Source organism: Dendrobates tinctorius, unplaced genomic scaffold, assembly GCF_039654945.1.
Source record: "Dendrobates tinctorius isolate UK_male_01 unplaced genomic scaffold, ASM3965494v1 ptg000027l, whole genome shotgun sequence".
Taxonomy (NCBI): domain Eukaryota; kingdom Metazoa; phylum Chordata; class Amphibia; order Anura; family Dendrobatidae; genus Dendrobates; species Dendrobates tinctorius.
The window spans coordinates 2,323,898-2,343,666 of record NW_027361695.1 but is presented as its reverse complement, the minus strand read 5'-3'; the positions used below and the strand labels follow the sequence as shown (position 1 = coordinate 2,343,666).

The 19,769-nt window shown below is 45.7% G+C and overlaps 1 protein-coding gene across 5 annotated transcripts in view; it reads left to right on the top strand.

Annotated features, from left to right (window-relative positions):
• Positions 1-13,888, top strand: part of MTMR14 (myotubularin related protein 14) — a 32,682-nt gene extending 18,794 nt beyond the window's left edge. For 3 of the 5 annotated variants that reach the window (XM_073569672.1, XM_073569671.1, XM_073569675.1), the window contains exons 12-19: positions 15-91; positions 213-249; positions 2,662-2,735; positions 4,043-4,101; positions 4,273-4,411; positions 4,726-4,896; positions 8,678-8,833; positions 13,525-13,888. In XM_073569672.1, the coding sequence (XP_073425773.1) occupies positions 15-91; positions 213-249; positions 2,662-2,735; positions 4,043-4,101; positions 4,273-4,411; positions 4,726-4,896; positions 8,678-8,833; positions 13,525-13,705 (894 nt within the window). In that variant the 3' untranslated portion in view covers positions 13,706-13,888. The remainder of the gene's footprint in view (positions 1-14; positions 92-212; positions 250-2,661; positions 2,736-4,042; positions 4,102-4,272; positions 4,412-4,725; positions 4,897-8,677; positions 8,834-13,524) is intronic. The other 2 variants (XM_073569674.1, XM_073569673.1) reach the window with 2 other exon arrangements.
• Positions 13,889-19,769: the final 5,881 nt, after the last annotated feature.

The following is a 19,769-nucleotide window of genomic DNA, read 5'->3' as shown; positions in this document are numbered from 1 at the left end:
TAGTTACTTTTTAGGATGGGATGGTGCACAGCTCGTTGGAGCCGGCAGAGATCCTTTACCTGACGGTGGCCTATGACTGGTTCCTCTTTGGGTGAGTCATAGCATTGCAGTTTTGGTCGTATGTGCGCGGATGTGATTGAACCTGTGCCCCCTCCGCACCCCTTGTATGCGACCCCCTTCTTGTAATTCTTGTCCCTCTCGCTTGTTTTCAGACACATGCTGGTGGATCGTCTCAGTAAGGGAGAGGAGGTGAGTTCTGCTCTGCGACTTAACGACTCAGTCACCTTATACCATATCTGATTTTTCTACTTTTGTGTCCAGAACGGCTTTAAGCAAGCAGAAGGGGGCTTATAAACGTTATTGGGTGTGACGTATAGTCTCCACCCCGGAGCTCTCCAGTCCTTGCAGGACTACGTCTCCCAGCATGCCCTGACAGCTTAAACATGGTGGGAGTTGTAGGCCTACAGCAGCTGAGGAGCTCCAGGGTGGAGGCAATTGCTGTGAGATGGGAGCATCTGGTCAGACGCCATATTACTAATATATTTGTAAATTTAGCTCTCCTCCAGAAGGAAGGAAACTGCTTCTGTAGTGCCACATATAGGTAGCTACCATTAAAGTGGTTGTGTGATTATTTTATCACCTTCAGAAAGAGACAGCTGCGCTCTGTCCCATGTTTGACGGGGGGCCACGCTCGGACCTGTCTTTGACGGGGGATGCACTCGCTTGGACCTGTCTTTGACGGGGGATGCACTCGCTCGGACCCGTCTTTGACGGGGGGGGATGCGCTTGCTCGGACCCATCTTTGACGGGGGATGCGCTCGCTCGGACCCGTCTTTGACGGGGGATGCGCTCGCTCGGACCCGTCTTTGACGGGGGATGCGCTCGCTCGGACCCGTCTTTGACGGGGGATGCGCTCGCTCGGACCCGTCTGACGGGGGATGCGCTCGCTCGAACCCGTCTTTGACGGGGGATGCGCTCGCTCGGACCCGTCTTTGACGGGGGATGCGCTCGCTCGGACCCGTCTTTGACGGGGGATGCGCTCGCTCGGACCCGTCTTTGACGGGGGATGCGCTCGCTCGGACCCGTCTTTGACGGGGGATGCGCTCGCTCGGACCCGTCTTTGACGGGGGATGCGCTCGCTCGGACCCGTCTTTGACGGGGGATGCGCTCGCTCGGACCCGTCTTTGACGGGGGATGCGCTCGCTCGGACCCGTCTTTGACGGGGGATGCGCTCGCTCGGACCCGTCTTTGACGGGGGATGCGCTCGCTCGGACCCGTCTTTGACGGGGGATGCGCTCGCTCGGACCCGTCTTTGACGGGGGATGCGCTCGCTCGGACCCGTCTTTGACGGGGGATGCGCTCGCTCGGACCCGTCTTTGACGGAGGCCCACGCTCGGACCCGTCTTTGAGGGGCGATGCGCTCGCTCGGACCCGTCTTTGACGGGTGGACGCGCTCGCTCGGACCCGTCTTTGACGGGGGACGCGCTCGCTCGGACCCGTCTTTGACGGGGGATGCGCTCGCTCGGACCCGTCTTTGACGGAGGCCCACGCTCGGACCCGTCTTTGAGGGGCGATGCGCTCGCTCGGACCCGTCTTTGACGGGTGGACGCGCTCGCTCGGACCCGTCTTTGACGGGGGACGCGCTCGCTCGGACCCGTCTTTGACGGGTGGACGCGCTCGCTCGGACCCGTCTTTCAGGAAGCCCCATGGAGGATAAATGAAGCAGTGCGCGGGCATTTTGTAACTAAGCTAAAAGGATAAAAGAAATTTCCCTGATCTGATGATCGTTGCTGGTCTAAGCATTCAGACGGACCCCGATCAGCAGGTGATAACTTGAAATCTCCTTTAAAGAGCCAGCCAGCACTTACGGACGATACTTATGCCAGCTTTGCAAGTTTGTAGATTCGCTTTTTGTGCTAGGTGGCCCCAGATAGACCGTTCCCTTTTTTTTTTCTTCTGCTATTTGCATATTTTTTCCCAGGATGCATTGCCAACTAGTAGGATCTCCACGAGTAGCATAGGTCCTGCTGTCGGTGACACTGCAGGTACGTCGCTCCTGATGAAAGTCGGCACTCCCTGACAGACGGTTTTATTCCAAACACTCAACGTCTCATCCTCCAATCTAATGAGCAAGAGCCGTCAAAGGAAACCCTTCTCGCTACAAACCAGAACCGGCGTCTGTCTGTGAGCACTCGGCAGTCGCCGGCTGCTGTTTTTGCTGTTCCCTTTCTTGTCTTCGTGTACGGATCCTTTTGATCATAGAGATGTACACTGATCGCTGATCGGGTTTGAGCGACAAGGCGCCGCCGCTCTCTTGTAGTGATGCAGGTCCGGCCCAGAAGGGGGGATGTAAAGCAATGTGCAAAAATGGAGACCTGGTCTTATGCACCACTAGTGCCCCCCACTGGAATAAGTGGAACACTTAGGTTTTGGTACTGCTCTGCTTAATCCTGGAGGGGGCGCTCTACCTGTGCTAGACTCGTCTTCACCGGACAGGAATGTATTGATGTAGCGTAGCTGAGCTTGTCTCCATGCACCAGGAGGCTCAGGATGAGCAGGGCTTCTAAATGCTTGGTACATAATGTGATATTTGATGCTCATTATATCCTCGTTCTTTCTCACTCTCTCACTTTTAATATAGAGTTTGTTTCCTCTTTCCAGATATTTTTCTTCTGCTTCAATTTTCTGAAGCACATCACATCGGACGAGTTCTCCTCGTCAGGGAGAAAAGCACGGTAAGCGAACGGCAGAGGAAGCCGCTGACCTCGTTACTGAGCTGGTGGTGGGATATCAATGGAGGCCACGAAACCTCTCGTGTCCTGACCCAGTTTATTTAATTTATTCTCTGCTGGAAATGTTCCCAGACCGGGACCTGCCGCACATGGAGGTGTATAAAGGCGAGGAGCTGCTCCAATAAATACATATGTATATATAGGACCTGCCGCACATGGAGGTGTATAAAGGCGAGGAGCTGCTCCAATAAATAAATATGTATATATAGGACCTGCCGCACATGGAGGTGTATAAAGGCGAGGAGATGCTCCAATAAATAAATATGTATATATAGGACCTGCCGCTCATGGAGGTGTATAAAGGCGAGGAGATGCTCCAATAAATAAATATGTATATATAGGACCTGCCGCTCATGGAGGTGTATAAAGGCGAGCAGCTGCTCTAATAAGTGTGTATATATGGGACCTGCCGCACATGGAGGTGTATAAAGGCGAGCAGCTGCTCTAATAAGTGTGTATATACGGGACCTGCCGCACATGGAGGTGTATAAAGGCGAGCAGCTGCTCTAATAAGTGTGTATATACGGGACCTGCCGCACATGGAGGTGTATAAAGGCGAGCAGCTGCTCTAATAAGTGTGTATATATGGGACCTGCCGCACATGGAGGTGTATAAAGGCGAGCAGCTGCTCTAATAAGTGTGTATATATGGGACCTGCCGCACATGGAGGTGTATAAAGGCGAGCAGCTGCTCTAATAAGTGTGTATATATGGGACCTGCCGCACATGGAGGTGTATAAAGGCGAGCAGCTGCTCTAATAAGTGTGTATATACGGGACCTGCCGCACATGGAGGTGTATAAAGGCGAGCAGCTGCTCTAATAAGTGTGTATATGCAGTGTATGGACTGTCCCTGATTGGTACGGGACATCACAAAATCATCTATTAGTGAAATGTTTTGGATTTTTATACTTAATATTAAATGTTGTTAAATATAACATATTTTTATGTAAAAAATGTGAAATCTTGCAATTTACACACTAGAATTCTTACTTTTTATTCTGTATGGATGACTTTTCTGCAGTCTCATTATCATCACAGATAGGATTACAATGATAACACCTCTATAGGCGATGTCACAGCTCGCCTCCTCCCCCTCCTGTAAAATGACTGATAACACCTCTATAGACAGTAGGATCCACCATTCACAATAGGACCGCTCTCCCCCCGGACTCCTCCTGGTCTCCTACCAGACACAAGGAATTTTTCTTCAATCCATATCCTTTTCCCATCTGTAATATTCATCTTCCAGGCGGAAAAGTTCCCAGCCCCGGGACCCCGGCCTGTCGTTAGAGGATTTCTGTGCACTTAGTAAGTGTCCTCCATTATTTTTTTTATTTTTTTTATACTGCGCTGTAATGCTATAAATATGGAGGGAAACCTGTAGTAATGTGTCCAGTGGCCCTGATGCGGCCCGATCTTAGCGGGGTCTTGCTGTGTTAGTGTCTGTGTGTGTGAATGGATTCTATCCGCTCCCACCAGAACCTCGGGACCGCGGCAGCCCCACCAGTCTGAGCAGCGACTTCTCGGTCATCACAGAGGATTCCCCCAGTGCCTTCGGACATACAAACTGTGAATCTGTAGACCTGATCAACTTGGGAGCCCAGAGCCACGCCGTCTGGTGAGTAGTGGGCAGCAGTGGGGTTAAGCCCTTCACCCCCGTGCCATTTTTCCTTTGTTTTTTTGTTTTTTCCCTCCCCTTTTTCCCCAGAGCGTTTTTTGGCGTTTTGCTTTTCTTATTACACTGTTTACCGATGGGATTAATTTTATATTTTGATCGAATTGGTCTTCAATATCAGATTGCTGGCGGCGCCCCCCACTGATCAGTTTTGGATGTACACATTGGGATCGGATCTCCTGCGATTTAACATTGATAATCTATTGGACAACCCCTTTGATTGCTGTTTTTCACCTCTCCCCCGCTCACCATGCCAGGAAGAAGACTCATACCTCCTCCCCACAGGCAGCGGTTTGGAACCGGACGTCTGAAGACCATCTGCTGCCGCCATCAGGAACGGAAGCAAAATCCTCCAGCTCCTCCTCATCCAACCATTCAGACATCTTTCTGCGAGCGGGGAGTAGCCCCCTGGAGGTGCCGCAGCGCAGGTGGGACACACGTCCAGCCATTCCTCCATACGTGTGACTTATGTTTATACAGTTTGTTGCATGATGTCAGTTGTGCTAAAAAGTTTACATACCCCGGCAGACTATGAATGAGAACACCAAACCTTTTTCTCCACTCATGGTTAGTGGTTGGGTGAAGCCATCTACTGTCAAACTACTGTGTTTTCTCTTTTTATATCATAATGACAACCCAAAAACATTCAAATGACCCTGATGAAAAGTTCACATACCCCATTTCTTAATACCGTGTATTGCCTCCTCTAACCTCAAAGACAGCTTGAAGTCTTTTGTGGTAGTTGTGAATGAGGTTCTTTATTCTCTGAGATGGTAAAGCTGCCCACTCTTGGCAAAAAGCCTCCAATTTCTGTAAATTCTGTAGCGGATCACTTCCTGGTAAGATCTATTTGTTGTGGAACGTGGACTTGGGTATATTCTGTCCACGGTGGGGTAATGGGGCTTCTATACACAAATTAATTTGTCCATTGTTTAAAAAAAAACCAAAACCATAAAATAGAATTTTATGCTCCCCTCTCCTTAGATCCCAACCTGTCCCTACGCACAGCTGTGTGCCTCATCGCGTCGCCTCTCCTGTCCCCTGGGGACTCATCGCTTCCTCTGCCCCCTTATATCTTCAGTGGTCTTCAGTACCCCTGGTGCTGACTACATTTCCTAAAGATTGCATTTTTTTTTTCCTTGGTGGAATGAGATTTGCCCAGATTTTGATTTAGAGCCGGAGTCGTGTAATCTCCTTACATAACGCCTCATTACCGGAGCACGTGTTCATACGATGCCGGGGATGAGTGGCTGACGCCGCAGTCTGATGGCAGTGGTCTGACCCTGCAGCTGTCTGACGCTCAGTCCCCATTTTACGCCCAGTTAGTCTCTGTATTTCCAGCTCCGTTCCCCACTGGCGATGCTGCGGCACGAGCGGAGAGTAAGTAGCGAGTTAGCATGTGCTTCAGTCCTCGCAGGTGCAGTGGGTACAGAAGCCTCAGCCGCCACTTTCCACACTCCCTATTCCCAGATTAGCAGGATGTGAACACAGACGGTTGATGGACGACCTCATTACACGCTGGAGGAACGATGCTACATTATCAGGATAACCTGTGGATCCGCTTACAGAATAGAACAATCCATTGTGTCATATATCGTCTCATCCAGGGAATTTTCCTTTTTGTGCTTTGTGTTATATTGCATTTGTGTTCGCACTAATCTCCTTTGACGATTGCAGAGGGTTCCGTGTTTGTATAAGATGAAATATATTTTACCTCTTCCCTCTGTCCCATTGCCCCAGTGTATAATCTCCCGTCCCCCGCCATGTCGTCTGCCTTTACTAGCATGTGACAGGTCGGCCAGTGGTGCAGAACTCACTGATCCCAGCGCGGTCCTGTAATAGGAGCCACCGGGGTAACAAGTCCGTCCATGACATTTCTTCCTCCTGAATCTTCCCCCATCACCAGTGAGTGATATTATTGAGAAATTGAAGGAAGCGCAACAACTCGGCCACAAAGTGGAGACCCCATAATATTACAGAGTTGGGGGCCGAGTGGTGAGGAGCAGAGGGCAGAAAAGTCACCACCGCTCTGCTGACCCCATAACTGAGTCCAGACCTCCTCTGGTATGAACATCAGTACTAACACTGCGCGCCTCCACCGGGAGCTTCATGGCTGAGCAGCTTCATGCAGCCGTACATCACCAAGCACAATGCTGAGCGTCGGATGGAGTGGTGTAAAGTCGCCACCACTGGACTCTGGAGGAGACGTGTTCTGTGCAGGGACGGATCACACTTCTCCATCTGGCGTCTGATGGAGGAGATTGGGTCTGGTGATTCCAGGAGGACGTCGCCCCCTGACTGCATTGTGGCCCTGTACAGATAGATGGTGGAAAAGCATAAGCCCATAGCATTATCAGGGGGCGGCCTCGGCCTTTCAGCTCCAGTGAAGGAAATCGTAATGCTTCAGCATAAGACATTGTGGACAATTGTAGCTTCAGCTTTGTGGGAACAGTTTGGGAAGTCACTTTTCTGTTGTCCATGACTGTGCCCAGTGCACAAGCTCCATACAGTCATGAAGCGGGAGTTTAGTGGAATAACATGAGCGGCCGCCTAGACCTTGGCCTCATCCTAAAACAGATTGTGAGTCCGGCGTCCCCCCTATATCAGGGTCTGACCGCACAAATACTCTTCTCCTTGAAGGGGCAAAAATTCCTACAGACAGCTCCCGGCAGATACTTCTCCATATCGTGTCTCAGTCTTTCTTCTGCAGCTTTTCCTTAACTGCAGATTTAGTAACCTCTTCAAGTCAACAAAAAAAAAAAATCAGTCTAGAATAATACAAAAGTATTGTACAAGGAGGAGGGAGATGCAGCTGCAGGATTCCCTGTATGTAGAGGCTGTGAGAGGGAATTGAGTGCTGCGGGTGAGGGGCATCTTGCATCTAATTCTGTGGCTCCTGCTAACCCATTTAAGGCTCAGAAGTAGCCGCTGTTCATAATTTAAAGGATTTCTAGAGGGAGGTGGTCTATAGATGTGGCCATAATGCAAAGCTGGAGGACACCCCCCCCCCCCACCCCACCACCACCACCACCACCACCACCACCACCACCAGTATACTTTGTAGACCTAGGACTGTTTCAGGAAATGCTATAAGATCTGCTGTTACCGTTGGTGCTTAATTTGGGTTTTACCACCTTGCGTTAACCTTGACTTGTTCCTCCTTGGCATGTGGAGACTAATGCACGTGTGTCTTACTAAAGCACATGTAAGGGATGTATGAAAAATGTTCACCATTCCCTGCAAATTCTGCCATTGTGCTTTACACCTTACCACGTGCACGGTGCAGAATAACCGAACATAACACCAGGACTCGCCGCCTTTAGAGTCCACATTTTATACATTTTCAATTAAATATTTATTATTCAGGCTTCAATAAAAAACCATCTAATAACGGCCCATCTGTTTGAGAACCAGTGGCGTTCTGGTGGACCCAAATGATTGATATCTTACATAGATGGTCATTTGTCCTTTCCGGCTTGTGTGCAATTCCACATCTTTCCTGTAGTGGCCACTGCAGGGGAAGTGCACAGCCTGATGTGGCTTTTCTTGGCGATCAAAACTGATCACTGTGGGTTTCTGAAGCCAGACTCGTTCTGATCAGCTGCAGGCAAAGGATTGTTGCCAAAAGACTGGTCCAATGGGGGGGGGGGGGGGGGGATAAAGTAATACTTCTATAAAAACAAAATAACCACTTTAAGTTTTACATTGTATTAACCTGCTATTATTGTGCAAGCGATTAGGAGAAATCTGCTTTTGAAATCTTAATCCTCAACTAATCACAAGCCTGGGGTCTTGAAGACTTTTTTTTTTTTTTATCAATGTGTTTTTTTTTTTTCCTTCCTAATCTTTTTCGCTTGTGCGTTTTCTTCTCCTATTCTTTGGCTGGCTTTTGGCTGTTGGCGGATTATCGGGGTCTCCACAGATCCAGTCCTTACGCTTTGCGTGTGCTGTTTTCTGCATGCACCTTTATCGGCTTTGCAAAATCTCGGCATCATAAGAGAACCGTTGACCATCTCTTGGAGGGAGCAGGTCCTCGGCCTCAGGCTCCTCCTGGTGCGGCGCCCTGTCTGCTGTTCTCTACACTGATGCGGAGTGACGAGTTTCTGCACACGATCTGACCACTTCACGCCTCTGGAGATGCCATTTTTTTTTCTTCTGTTTTAGAAGTCATTCATCCCATGGTCTTCCCTTTGTCTTTCCTCGCCTCAGATCAGCGGACCATTACCTACCTGGATCTTCCGTCTCCACAGACTATGGCAGCTGGCAGATGGTATCGGAGGGTGGGAGTGTTCATGACCATGGTATCCTCAGTGCCGGTATCTTCCTCCCCTTCAGCTTCCCAGATGAGAAGCCGAGCGGCGGCCTGTAAGTGGATCCAGAGCGTCGGTGGCTCTTCCCTTCAGTGAATGAGCATCCTGGCTGTTATATTGCCCCCAAATCTGCTATTGGTGTAATATCACCGATATCCCTAAATATCCGGGCCTGGTATTCTACGAACACCTTGGAAGGTTTCGGGAGGACTGGACCATTCTTCCCCCAATTGCAAATTGCTGTAAAAAAACAAACATCTCCCCATACTACACCAGAAAAAAAAAAATACAGCATATACTGTAACACTGCCCCTATGTACAAGAATATAACTACTATAATACTGCCCCCCTATGTACAAGAATATAACTACTATAATACTGCCCCTATGTACAAGAATATAACTACTATAATACTGCTCCTAAGTACAAGAATATAACTACTATAATACTGCCCCTATGTACAAGAATATAACTACTATAATACTGCTCCTATGTAGAAGAATATAACTACTATAATACTGCCTCCTATGTGCAAGAATATAACTACTATAATACTGCCCCAATGTACAAGAATATAACTACTATAATACTGCCCCCTATGTACAAGAATATAACTACTATAATACTGCCCCCTATGTACAAGAATATAACTACTATAATACTGCCCCTATGTACAAGACTATAACTACTATAATACTGCCCCTATGTACAAGAATATAACTACTATAATACTGCTCCTATGTACAAGAATATAACTACTATAATACTGCCCCCTTTGTACAAGAATATAACTACTATAATACTGCTCCAATGTACAAGACTATAACTACTATAATACTGCCCCCTATGTACAAGAATATAGCTACTATAATACTGCCCCCTATGTACAAGAATATAGCTACTATAATACTGCCCCCTATGTACAAGAATATAACTACTATAATACTGCCCCCTATGTACAAGAATATAACTACTATAATACTGCCCCCTATGTACAAGAATATAACTACTATAATACTGCCCCTATGTACAAGAATATAACTACTATAATACTGTCCCCTATATACAAGAATATAACTACTATAATACTGCCCCTATGTACAAGAATATAACTACTATAATACTGCTCCAATGTACAAGAATATAACTACTATAATACTGCCCCTATGTACAAGACTATAACTACTATAATACTGCCCCTATGTACAAGAATATAACTACTATAATACTGCTCCTATGTACAAGAATATAACTACTATAATACTGCCCCCTTTGTACAAGAATATAACTACTATAATACTGCTCCAATGTACAAGACTATAACTACTATAATACTGCCCCCTATGTACAAGAATATAGCTACTATAATACTGCCCCCTATGTACAAGAATATAGCTACTATAATACTGCCCCCTATGTACAAGAATATAACTACTATAATACTGCCCCCTATGTACAAGAATATAACTACTATAATACTGCCCCCTATGTACAAGAATATAACTACTATAATACTGCCCCTATGTACAAGAATATAACTACTATAATACTGTCCCCTATATACAAGAATATAACTACTATAATACTGCCCCTATGTACAAGAATATAACTACTATAATACTGCTCCAATGTACAAGAATATAACTACTATAATACTGCCCCTATGTACAAGACTATAACTACTATAATACTGCCCCTATGTACAAGAATATAACTACTATAATACTGCCCCTATGTACAAGAATATAACTACTATAATACTGCTCCTATGTACAAGACTATAACTACTATAATACTGCCCCTATGTACAAGAATATAACTACTATAATACTGCTCCTATGTACAAGAATATAACTACTATAATACTGCCCCCTATGTACAAGAATATAACTACTATAATACTGCCCCTATGTACAAGAATATAACTACTATAATACTGCCCCTATGTACAAGACTATAACTACTATAATACTGCCCCTATGTACAAGAATATAACTACTATAATACTGCCCCTATGTACAAGAATATAACTACTATAATACTGCTCCTATGTACAAGACTATAACTACTATAATACTGCCCCTATGTACAAGAATATAACTACTATAATACTGCTCCTATGTACAAGAATATAACTACTATAATACTGCCCCCTATGTACAAGAATATAACTACTATAATACTGCCCCCTATGTACAAGAATATAACTACTATAAAACTGCCCCCTATGTACAAGAATATAACTACTATAATACAACTACTATAATACTGCCCCCTATGTACAAGAATATAACTACTATAATACTGCCCCCTATGTGCAAGAATATAACTACTATAATACTGCTCCAATGTACAAGACTATAACTACTATAATACTGCCCCTATGTACAAGAATATAACTACTATAATACTGCCCCTATGTACAAGAATATAACTACTATAAAACTATATATAATGGTCGGGAATATCTGGGATCTGCAGTAGGTATTTGATGCCCCGGGCAGTGCAGCAGTTGTCCCCTCGGTGACGCAGTTTTGGACCTTGTTGCTCTGCTTCGGACACCCGGTGTATTGGTGCACATATATATTTCGGGGGGCAGTCTGGTGATTTAGGAGCCGATTTCCCCATATACCTTGCACTGTGTGCACTCACTCATGCCTGCGCACTGGGCGGTAATCTGCAGCTCGTCCTCATTATTATTATTATTATTATTATTATTATATACCACTGTGTACTTTCAAGGGTTATTCGATAATCTGCTCATTGTATATTAGAGGAGTGTCGCATCCTATAATGTGCCGTCAGCTTTAGTCCCTAATGGCGGCATCTCCTGCCGCTGCTATGGGGCCCGTGGAGAGTCAGGGCAGCCACTTGTCTCCCCAACCCTGTAAACCTGCATTGGGATTCCCTTTCCACAGACATCAAAGATCCCTCCTACTCCCTATATCTGGGCACATACGACATGAAGACCCCCATGTAGCTGTTTGGCCCTCGACGAAAGGGGGCCTAGCTTTGTAGGTCCATTAGGTCTCCAGTGGAACTGCTTTATTTCCAGGAAAGAGGATGGAGGATAACCCACATGGGTTATGGACAGGGGGAAACGTGCATCCAGCACGGTCTTATTCCAAAAATTGACTTGACTCTTCTAGAAAGATTGCCTCGATTCTGGAGTATTTAGCCCGGAGCTATGAGCTGGGAAATTGGGTGCTGGGGCTGGTAATTGGTGGGCAAGAAATGTTCTCCTGGGATCCACCACGGAAAGCTTGTCAAACGCGCTTCCATTGCTCCAGATTTCAGCTTTACACCGCTGCAGCAGACACTTGGCATTGTGCAGAATTATCTTAGGCTTTTGAGCAGCTGCTTGACTCTGGGAATCAGGTCTCCTGACCAGCAGCTCTGATCCTTCAGTTCAGTTACAGAGACTCTGGGACTTGGGGATTCTTGGATATTTGTCAGACTGTTGTTCGGTACTTTGATGGTCCCGTTCTGTGAACTGGTGCGCTCACCACTTCACTGCTGAGGTGTCGCTACTCTAGCGGGGCAGATATTTGATTAAATAAAATCTCAGTGTATGGCTCTAGCTCATAACTATCAATCTATATCTAATGTATATCTTCTATCTTGTGTCGCTCGCTCGGGCTCTGCTGTGTCGCTCGCTTGGGCTCTGCTGTGTCGCTCGCTCGGGCTCTGCTGTGTCGCTCGCTTATGTTTTCTATCTGTTGCTTTGTCTCTTGTATTTTTTTGGCTCTCGCTGGCTCTCATCTGTAACTCGCTTTCTTCTGTATCTATAGTCTATCTGTTGTCTCTCTTGCTCTCCTATCTATTGCGCGCTCATATCCATCACTCCCTTTCTTGCTCGCTCTTTCGCGTATCTATCGCCCATCTGCTGCTGTTTCTTTCTTGCTTTCTCGTTCAGATCTATTGCTCGCTGTATCTCGCGCGATATATGTGTATATTATATCGCTTTTTTTTTTTTTTTTTTTTTTTCTTCTTGCACTTGCTGTTTCTTCTGTATCTCACTTTCTCTCTATCCGTCACTCAGTAGTAGGAGACGTCTTCTAGCGCGCAGCTTGTGTGACTTCTATAATTGGACACCAGAGCTGTCTCGTCAGTGACTGCCAGACACGACCAGCGTCTCACAATACAATATTTTTACATGACACTTTTTTATATAATTTAGTGTCTGACGAGACGGTGTAACAGTAGGAATCTGCTGCCGTGATGGCCGTGTGCCGTCTGTACACGCAGACCCTTCTGTCTTCCCTGATATAATCCGAGCGTCTTCAGATGTGTTTTATACGTCGTTGTCATCATTTTCTTCCAATCTAAAAAAATCGTTCTGGCTGGCGACTGCCGGGTGGAATAAAATGGACGGGGTTCTCTTCCTCTTGGTTCTTCTAAAAGCCGAGCAGACAGTGTGCGCATGTGACCACTTGCATTTGCGGCTGTTTGATGGCCATAATGTTATGGCCTCTTGCTCTGGAGGACCCGTCCTGTCCTACATTGTATTGTTAGGAATTGACATTCTGTAATGCCCCATCTCTCCTGTGGGGGCAGTATAGGGAACCTTTTTGCAGCTGGGTTTAACCGTTGATCGCCGGGGGTCTTGGCAGGAGGTCACGTTGTGATCCATTTACTGTGCAGGGACCTCCCTAACTTTGCACGAAGCGGAGAACCCCTTTAATCAGTGATTTTAAGGATGTATTTTGTCAACCTGGATATTTATTGTCCGTTCCTCTCTTACAGGCACGCGGCCACGACGGAACGGGCGACGAGGCTGGAAGCTGTCCGGTCCATTTTCCTGTCTGCCTACAATACCACCATAGGCTTAAGAACGGTGCCGCCGAGCCCGTCGGGGGCCATCGGCGGTCTTTTAGAACAGTTTGCCCGCGGCGTGGGCCTTCGAGGAGCCAGTACCATAGTGTGATGAAGCCGCTGGGTACCTAGAAGCCGCGACGCGCGCTGCGTTCTTCCCTGTAGAAGCCATAGAAGACAATCGCCAGGACGCGTTCGGGGTCTCCTTTTTTATATGTTGTGATGTTGATGAGAAGGGAACGGTTCTTCTAATCATAAAAAAAACCTTCGGTCGGAAGGGCTGATGACTTGTAAAGTAGCTTTTTATATCCGAATTTGACAAAATTGCAGCTATATATATATATATAATTTTTATTTTTTTTTTTAAAGGAAATTATTATTTAATCACACGGCCGCCATGACTGTATATTAGGGGGTAGGCAACTCCAACTCATGGCTCGGAAGTGAAGGTCCTAGCATGCCTCGATGGCCGGACGTTTAGTATAGATCTATAATCTGCACCCCCCAAGGGGGTAAAATCTCTTCTTGTCTTGCAGGCATCTGATACAAAGCGCCAAATCCTCTGCATCACTGTACACAGCTATAGAACTAAATGATGAAATTCTGCTACCTGCAGTCACCACTAGGGGGAGCTCACTTGAGCGCGGTTTCCTGTTGGCTCCCCCTAGTGGTGGTTGTGGGTAGCAAAATTTCTTTAATGAATGTTGCTCTCTAATCCTCATTATCTAGCAAAATTGATGCACCCAGCATGTTCTGACAACTAGCCTAGCAGGAAAACAAAGTATGGAGACCACTGAGCGGCAGGGTATACCGCACACAGATCTAGGCTCCGCTCGCCAGCCTGTCCAGTAATCTGACTTTATATTTGGGGGGGTGGGGGGTGCTATTTAGAGGGACAAATGGGGGGAGGAACGTGACGCAGGGATTCTCTCTGGTGCCCTTTTTGTTCCTGTGTCCCTCCTGCCCCCTCATTCAGAGCTGGACTGTTATGGCTGGAGTGGTGTCGTCGCTAGGAGTGCTGGAACTTGTAGTTCCGCAGCCACAGTACTACCTCTAGCCCTTTTCTTTTGCAGCACACGATTTTTTTATTTCCTCTTGTGATTGATAAAGTCAGGATTTTATTTTTTTGCTTTTTTTAATTTTTTTTTTGGCCTGTTGATATTTAATTGTTTCAATTAAAGAAAAATGTATCGTTCATATTTATACAGAATCCGCTTCTGGAATCTTGGATCCGCTCAGCAGACAGGACTGTATGAAGGTAGAACGTGCAGGATGGGGTGGGAGGGAAACCTGAAATTGCACTACTCTTGTCTGCAGGTCGTGTCTGGTATTGCAGCTAGCCTCCATTTACTTGACTGATGCTCTACCAGACTCAGCTCGTGGATGAGAGTTCTGCTGTTTTTTTCAGGAAAATGGAGGATATGGTCGCCAGCAGGAGGGATTTTTTTTTTTTTTTTTTTTTACATAATTGCATTCATTTTTGGTCAAAAATAATTTTTACAGCTGAGCTTCAGCAGAAATATTTGCGCAGTGTCTGCGAAATGAGTGGAGAACCAGAGCTCTTTCCGATGGGAAGATTGTACCTTTTTTCTCTTCTTTCTGAGCGCCTCTCGGATGATTTATGAAAATCCAGATAAATTCAACTTTCACGTGGTCATCAATCAGTTGAGCAGTGTTCAGGTAAAGGGAGATAAGAATTATAAACACTTTCATTAGAATGAGCTCGCTGACACGTTCTTGGTTTCCTCATTCTGCAGCCAGCGATAGACAATGCAACGCAGAACAGAAAGGCTAGAGAAAGCAAACCGGGCAAAATTTGTCTTGAAAACGAATCGCAAAAAATTATTTTGAACCGAAAATGCATACTTTTAAGAAAAAAAAAAACTTGTACCGTTTCTTGTATGCAGCTCCTAGGCATAGCTATGTATCTCCATTGTTACAGACTACAAATCGAGCCCGACGTAGTTTGATCCTGCAGTCATCTGTTACTTCCCTCGGCTTCTGCTGTCTGTAGGTTTGCTAAGAACGGTGAGCCAAGTGTGTATCTGCAGCATCAGACTACAGTGGGTTTGTAGTCTGTAACCATGGCGACACGTGGGTCCGCTTAGGAGCTGTTTGCACAAAACGGTGAAATAGCGGTAAGTTCCCGTCCTGCTGCCGTGTCTGATTCTTTATAGAAAACAGTCACCTGTTCTTGTTTGTGACCGTAAATAGTATCACTGCCCGGCTCTCTGGCTCTGCTTGACCCTTTAAAAAGCTGCCTTTTTTTGGGGGGAGGGGGTTTTGCTTTGCTTTTATTTCATAATTTTTGGTTCTTAACTGTATTGTGGTCATAAATCAGTGCAGAGGGGCTCAGAAAAAGACAGACAAGCTCCAACGTATCTCTCAGAACAATCTCACTGACATATCCTTAGTTAACTCATTCTGCAGCTAGCAAGGCATAGTAAAATCAAGAGCAAGAATAAAAATTAAAAATGGGGTGAAAGGAGAGAAGGAATTTTATTTTGCAGCAAATTATACCAAAAGCTGCGTTTTATGCTGTTGTTCTCATGCATGGACCTTAAAGGCAACGTTCACATTCAACACTAGGGCTCACCTCCATAAATGATGAAATTCTGCCCACCACTAGGGGGAGCTGTGCAATGCTTAGTGAGCTCCCTCTGGTGGTGGCTGCTCGTATCGGCACAGAATAGCTACAAGGATGTAATCTGTGATAGTCTAGGGGGCAATTTACAAGTCTGTGAAATGTGAGATCAAATCGTGGAGATGTCAGATCTTGATCCGAGGTTTGGTTCAAAATCTGAAATGCAAGTCAATGGGTCCATGAAAAAAAAGGGGACGGCGCTCGTAATGATTGACAGTTCAGGCAAGCGGCAGGGCTGCAGCTCCAGCCCAAGCTTTGGGGCAGCAGGGGAGGAACACCGAGGCTAACCAGGTCCAGCTTCACAGCAGCGTCCAAGGCTGTAAGCGCTGCATCTTTCGCCCAGGATACTGGCCGCTGCTGATAGGTTGCGGGAAGTGGCCGGTAACCTAGGTAGCCATCATTAAACATTAACCTTAAAATCCCTTCGATCTTGAGAACAGAGTATTTTCAATGGGTAAATTGCAGCGTTGCTTGGTTTCACCCATTTATGGAATATTCCTCCAAAAAGGAGCTTTGGTGTAAACATTTGGGAATGGATGGATTCTCTGCTCCTTTTCCCCCGTTATCTTCAAGTAAGTTTATATCCCTTAAAGAAATTTCCACCTTGCTCACTGTTTAGTATTTAGGGCCAAAGTTCTGTACACATTTATTTCATAAGTTTTTTTTTTTTGTTTTTTTTTATGTCGAGCTCCTAATCCTCTGTATAGCCATTGTTAAATGATAAGCTTCTGGCTGCCTGTAGTCACCACTAGGGGGAGCTCAATGAGAGGTTAATGTAGACGGGAGCGTATGGACTTCATAAAGGGGGAAATATGGCATCAATGTATCTTGTGGCTTCCATCATTTGGTGGTGCGGTGTAATAGCACGTGTCACTTTAGGAAAATGAGGTCAATATCTGATGGCTAAGGGTTTTAGTATACAGACCAGTAGCAATAGGCAGCCCCATAGGGCACAGTTCTGCATGCGCTTAGTTGTTGGCTATGTATGTAGCAGAGCTGAAATCGTTGCATTATTATTTTGCAGCAGGTTTGCCAGCAATGCTGTTGAAACCCGCACAGTGACATCGCTGTGTCACATGAGAAACTAAGCTCTGCTGCATCTGTATAATAAGCAACAGCTGGAAGCTCGCTAGCACTATAATCCATGTATAGTAGGAGGAGGATGGGAGTATTTTGGGAATTAGGATTTGGACATTGGCAGTGTAGTGAACCCCATCCACTCACTGCCCTATATATAATCATGGCTGCAGCAGGGACGATTCTGCACAGAAACGGACGCCATAAATTACAACTAATCCAGTGCAGTCTAACCTGAGCCGGGGCATGACTACAACTCCCACCATCCCCTGAGAGCCACAGGCTGGAGGAGTTGTCCTCTTACGTTAAGTTACTATATGACCATAGCAACTGGCAGCCAGCTTTTCTAGAAACCTAAATGGCAAGTCTACTTATTTCGCTAGAGATATGGGAGCAGAATAAGTATCACTGCCCCTCCAGGTCCATGTGGAGTCAGGCTGAGGTTTCCAGGATATTCTGGTTTTATGTAATATTTCATATTTGTTACATCATTTCTGTTCCTAGACTTTCTCCCTCTTCTAGACGTCTCTTTCATTGCTTCTCGATTTTTACTGGTCGCTGCTCCAGTGAACTTCCATCTCCTCACATCTGTCGCTGCCTCCAAAAAACACATCTGCGGCTGATCTGTCGGGGGATTGTCATTTTAATCTATGTATTAGAGATAATGCCGGGCGCGTGACCTCGTAGGACGGCATCAGAGACTCGCCGTGAAAAAAAAAAGAAAATTTGTCTGAAAATTTTGACTTTTTGTAAACAAAAACAAATGTATCAAATTTTTGCACCTTTTTTTTGTTTTTTTTGTTCCTACATCAAAACAAAAAAAAAAGCGTAGTTTTCATACACAGTGCGACATTTATGGGCGCATATAAAAATAAAAGCTGTAAAAAAAAAAAAAAGTTGCTTTTAGCGGTTTTAAAAAGGTTGGGAACAAATACATTTATATTGCAGCCATTTTTAACATGCACAAAAAGTAGCAATTTGGGCAATCGCTGCGACAATTGATGGTCTTCAGCTCTGATCTCACAATTTTATCATGGTGTTACTTAATAATCTCCAACTATTAGTTGTGCACAGCTCCTATGCAGATTTATGTGTCTCCGTGGTTACAGACTACAAACTGAACTCGGTGTAGTCTGATCCCACAGTCATCTCTTCCTTCCCTCTACATCTGCTCCTTCCTCTACTGTCTGTAGGGTCACAAAGAAGAGGAAGCAGAGCAAAATATGACTGCAGGATCAGACTACATTGGGTTTGGTTTGTAGTCTGTTACCATGGAGACTCATCCATCTGCATGGGAGCTGTGCGTATAGAACCCTTGATTTCTTAAAAAAAAAAAAGAATACGGGTAGTCAGTTCACTGCTCCTTTAGATTCATGGGAGAAATGAACAAAGTGGTTGCAAAAGTTCACACGCCCTTTAATCTCAAGACCCACAGATGTCAGATCAAAGCGTTATACGGCGCTGGATGGAGAGGGAAGCAATTTCCTATCGTGCAATACTGATGTTAATTGGAAGCAATCAAGAACCAGCAGAAGAATGATTTGCATACATGTGGCCACATACCGACTAGACTGCCCGGCCTCTCGCAATACAAGTGAATGGAGTCTGGCTGTTCACGTCTAGTCGGAATGTGACCAGGAGTATAAAAATCACATACTTGACTGCCTGCTTTTGCTGCTGACATCGGAAAATCCTGACAGAGTGCAGGGAATGCAGAATTTCACCCCAAGCCTGGACGACCCCTTTAATTATGCTCACATCAAATGGTCACAATCTTAGAGCCAGTTTTCACTCCCCCCCTTTGTATAATATTTGGGGAGAATATTGGAATGTGATGGATTTTGATAGATTATAAGGTGGGATGGGCTTTTTTTTTTTTTAGCAATTTAGAGTTTGTGCCCATTTATTTGCACTGCTAATTCCATTGGCCAGAACTGTGGCCACTGGACGCAGAGGAATTCCCGCCTGTTACCTGTCGGCGTCCGAGGGTCTACTTTTGATTAGCCGGTCTGTTGTGACATCATCGTTATGGGGTGATGGACATGTGATGTTGTACCAGGCCGGCAAATCAAAAGAGTCACAGATGCTGCCAGGTAACAGGTGACGCTTCCTCTCCCGTCCAGCGGCCACAAACCACTGTTGTGGCTGACGTAATGGGACCAACTCGCAATGGATATTGATTAATGAATCTCAACCTTTTTCTATTTTGTAAGTGGTAGCAGGAAATGCAATGTATGGAAGAACCATTTAAGCCCTGCTACTTGACGCAATGGGCATGCCCCAGAAGAAGCAATAAGGCGAAACCGAGGGTCGAGCAAGAGTCTGGAGTGCCACTGATTTTATATTTTTATATAACACAGTTCTTGGTATAACGGAATGAATAACCTCTTGATTGTCCCAGTATGAGGCCTACTGCACTATGGCGTTACACTTAATATACCCCTAGGAACACCAA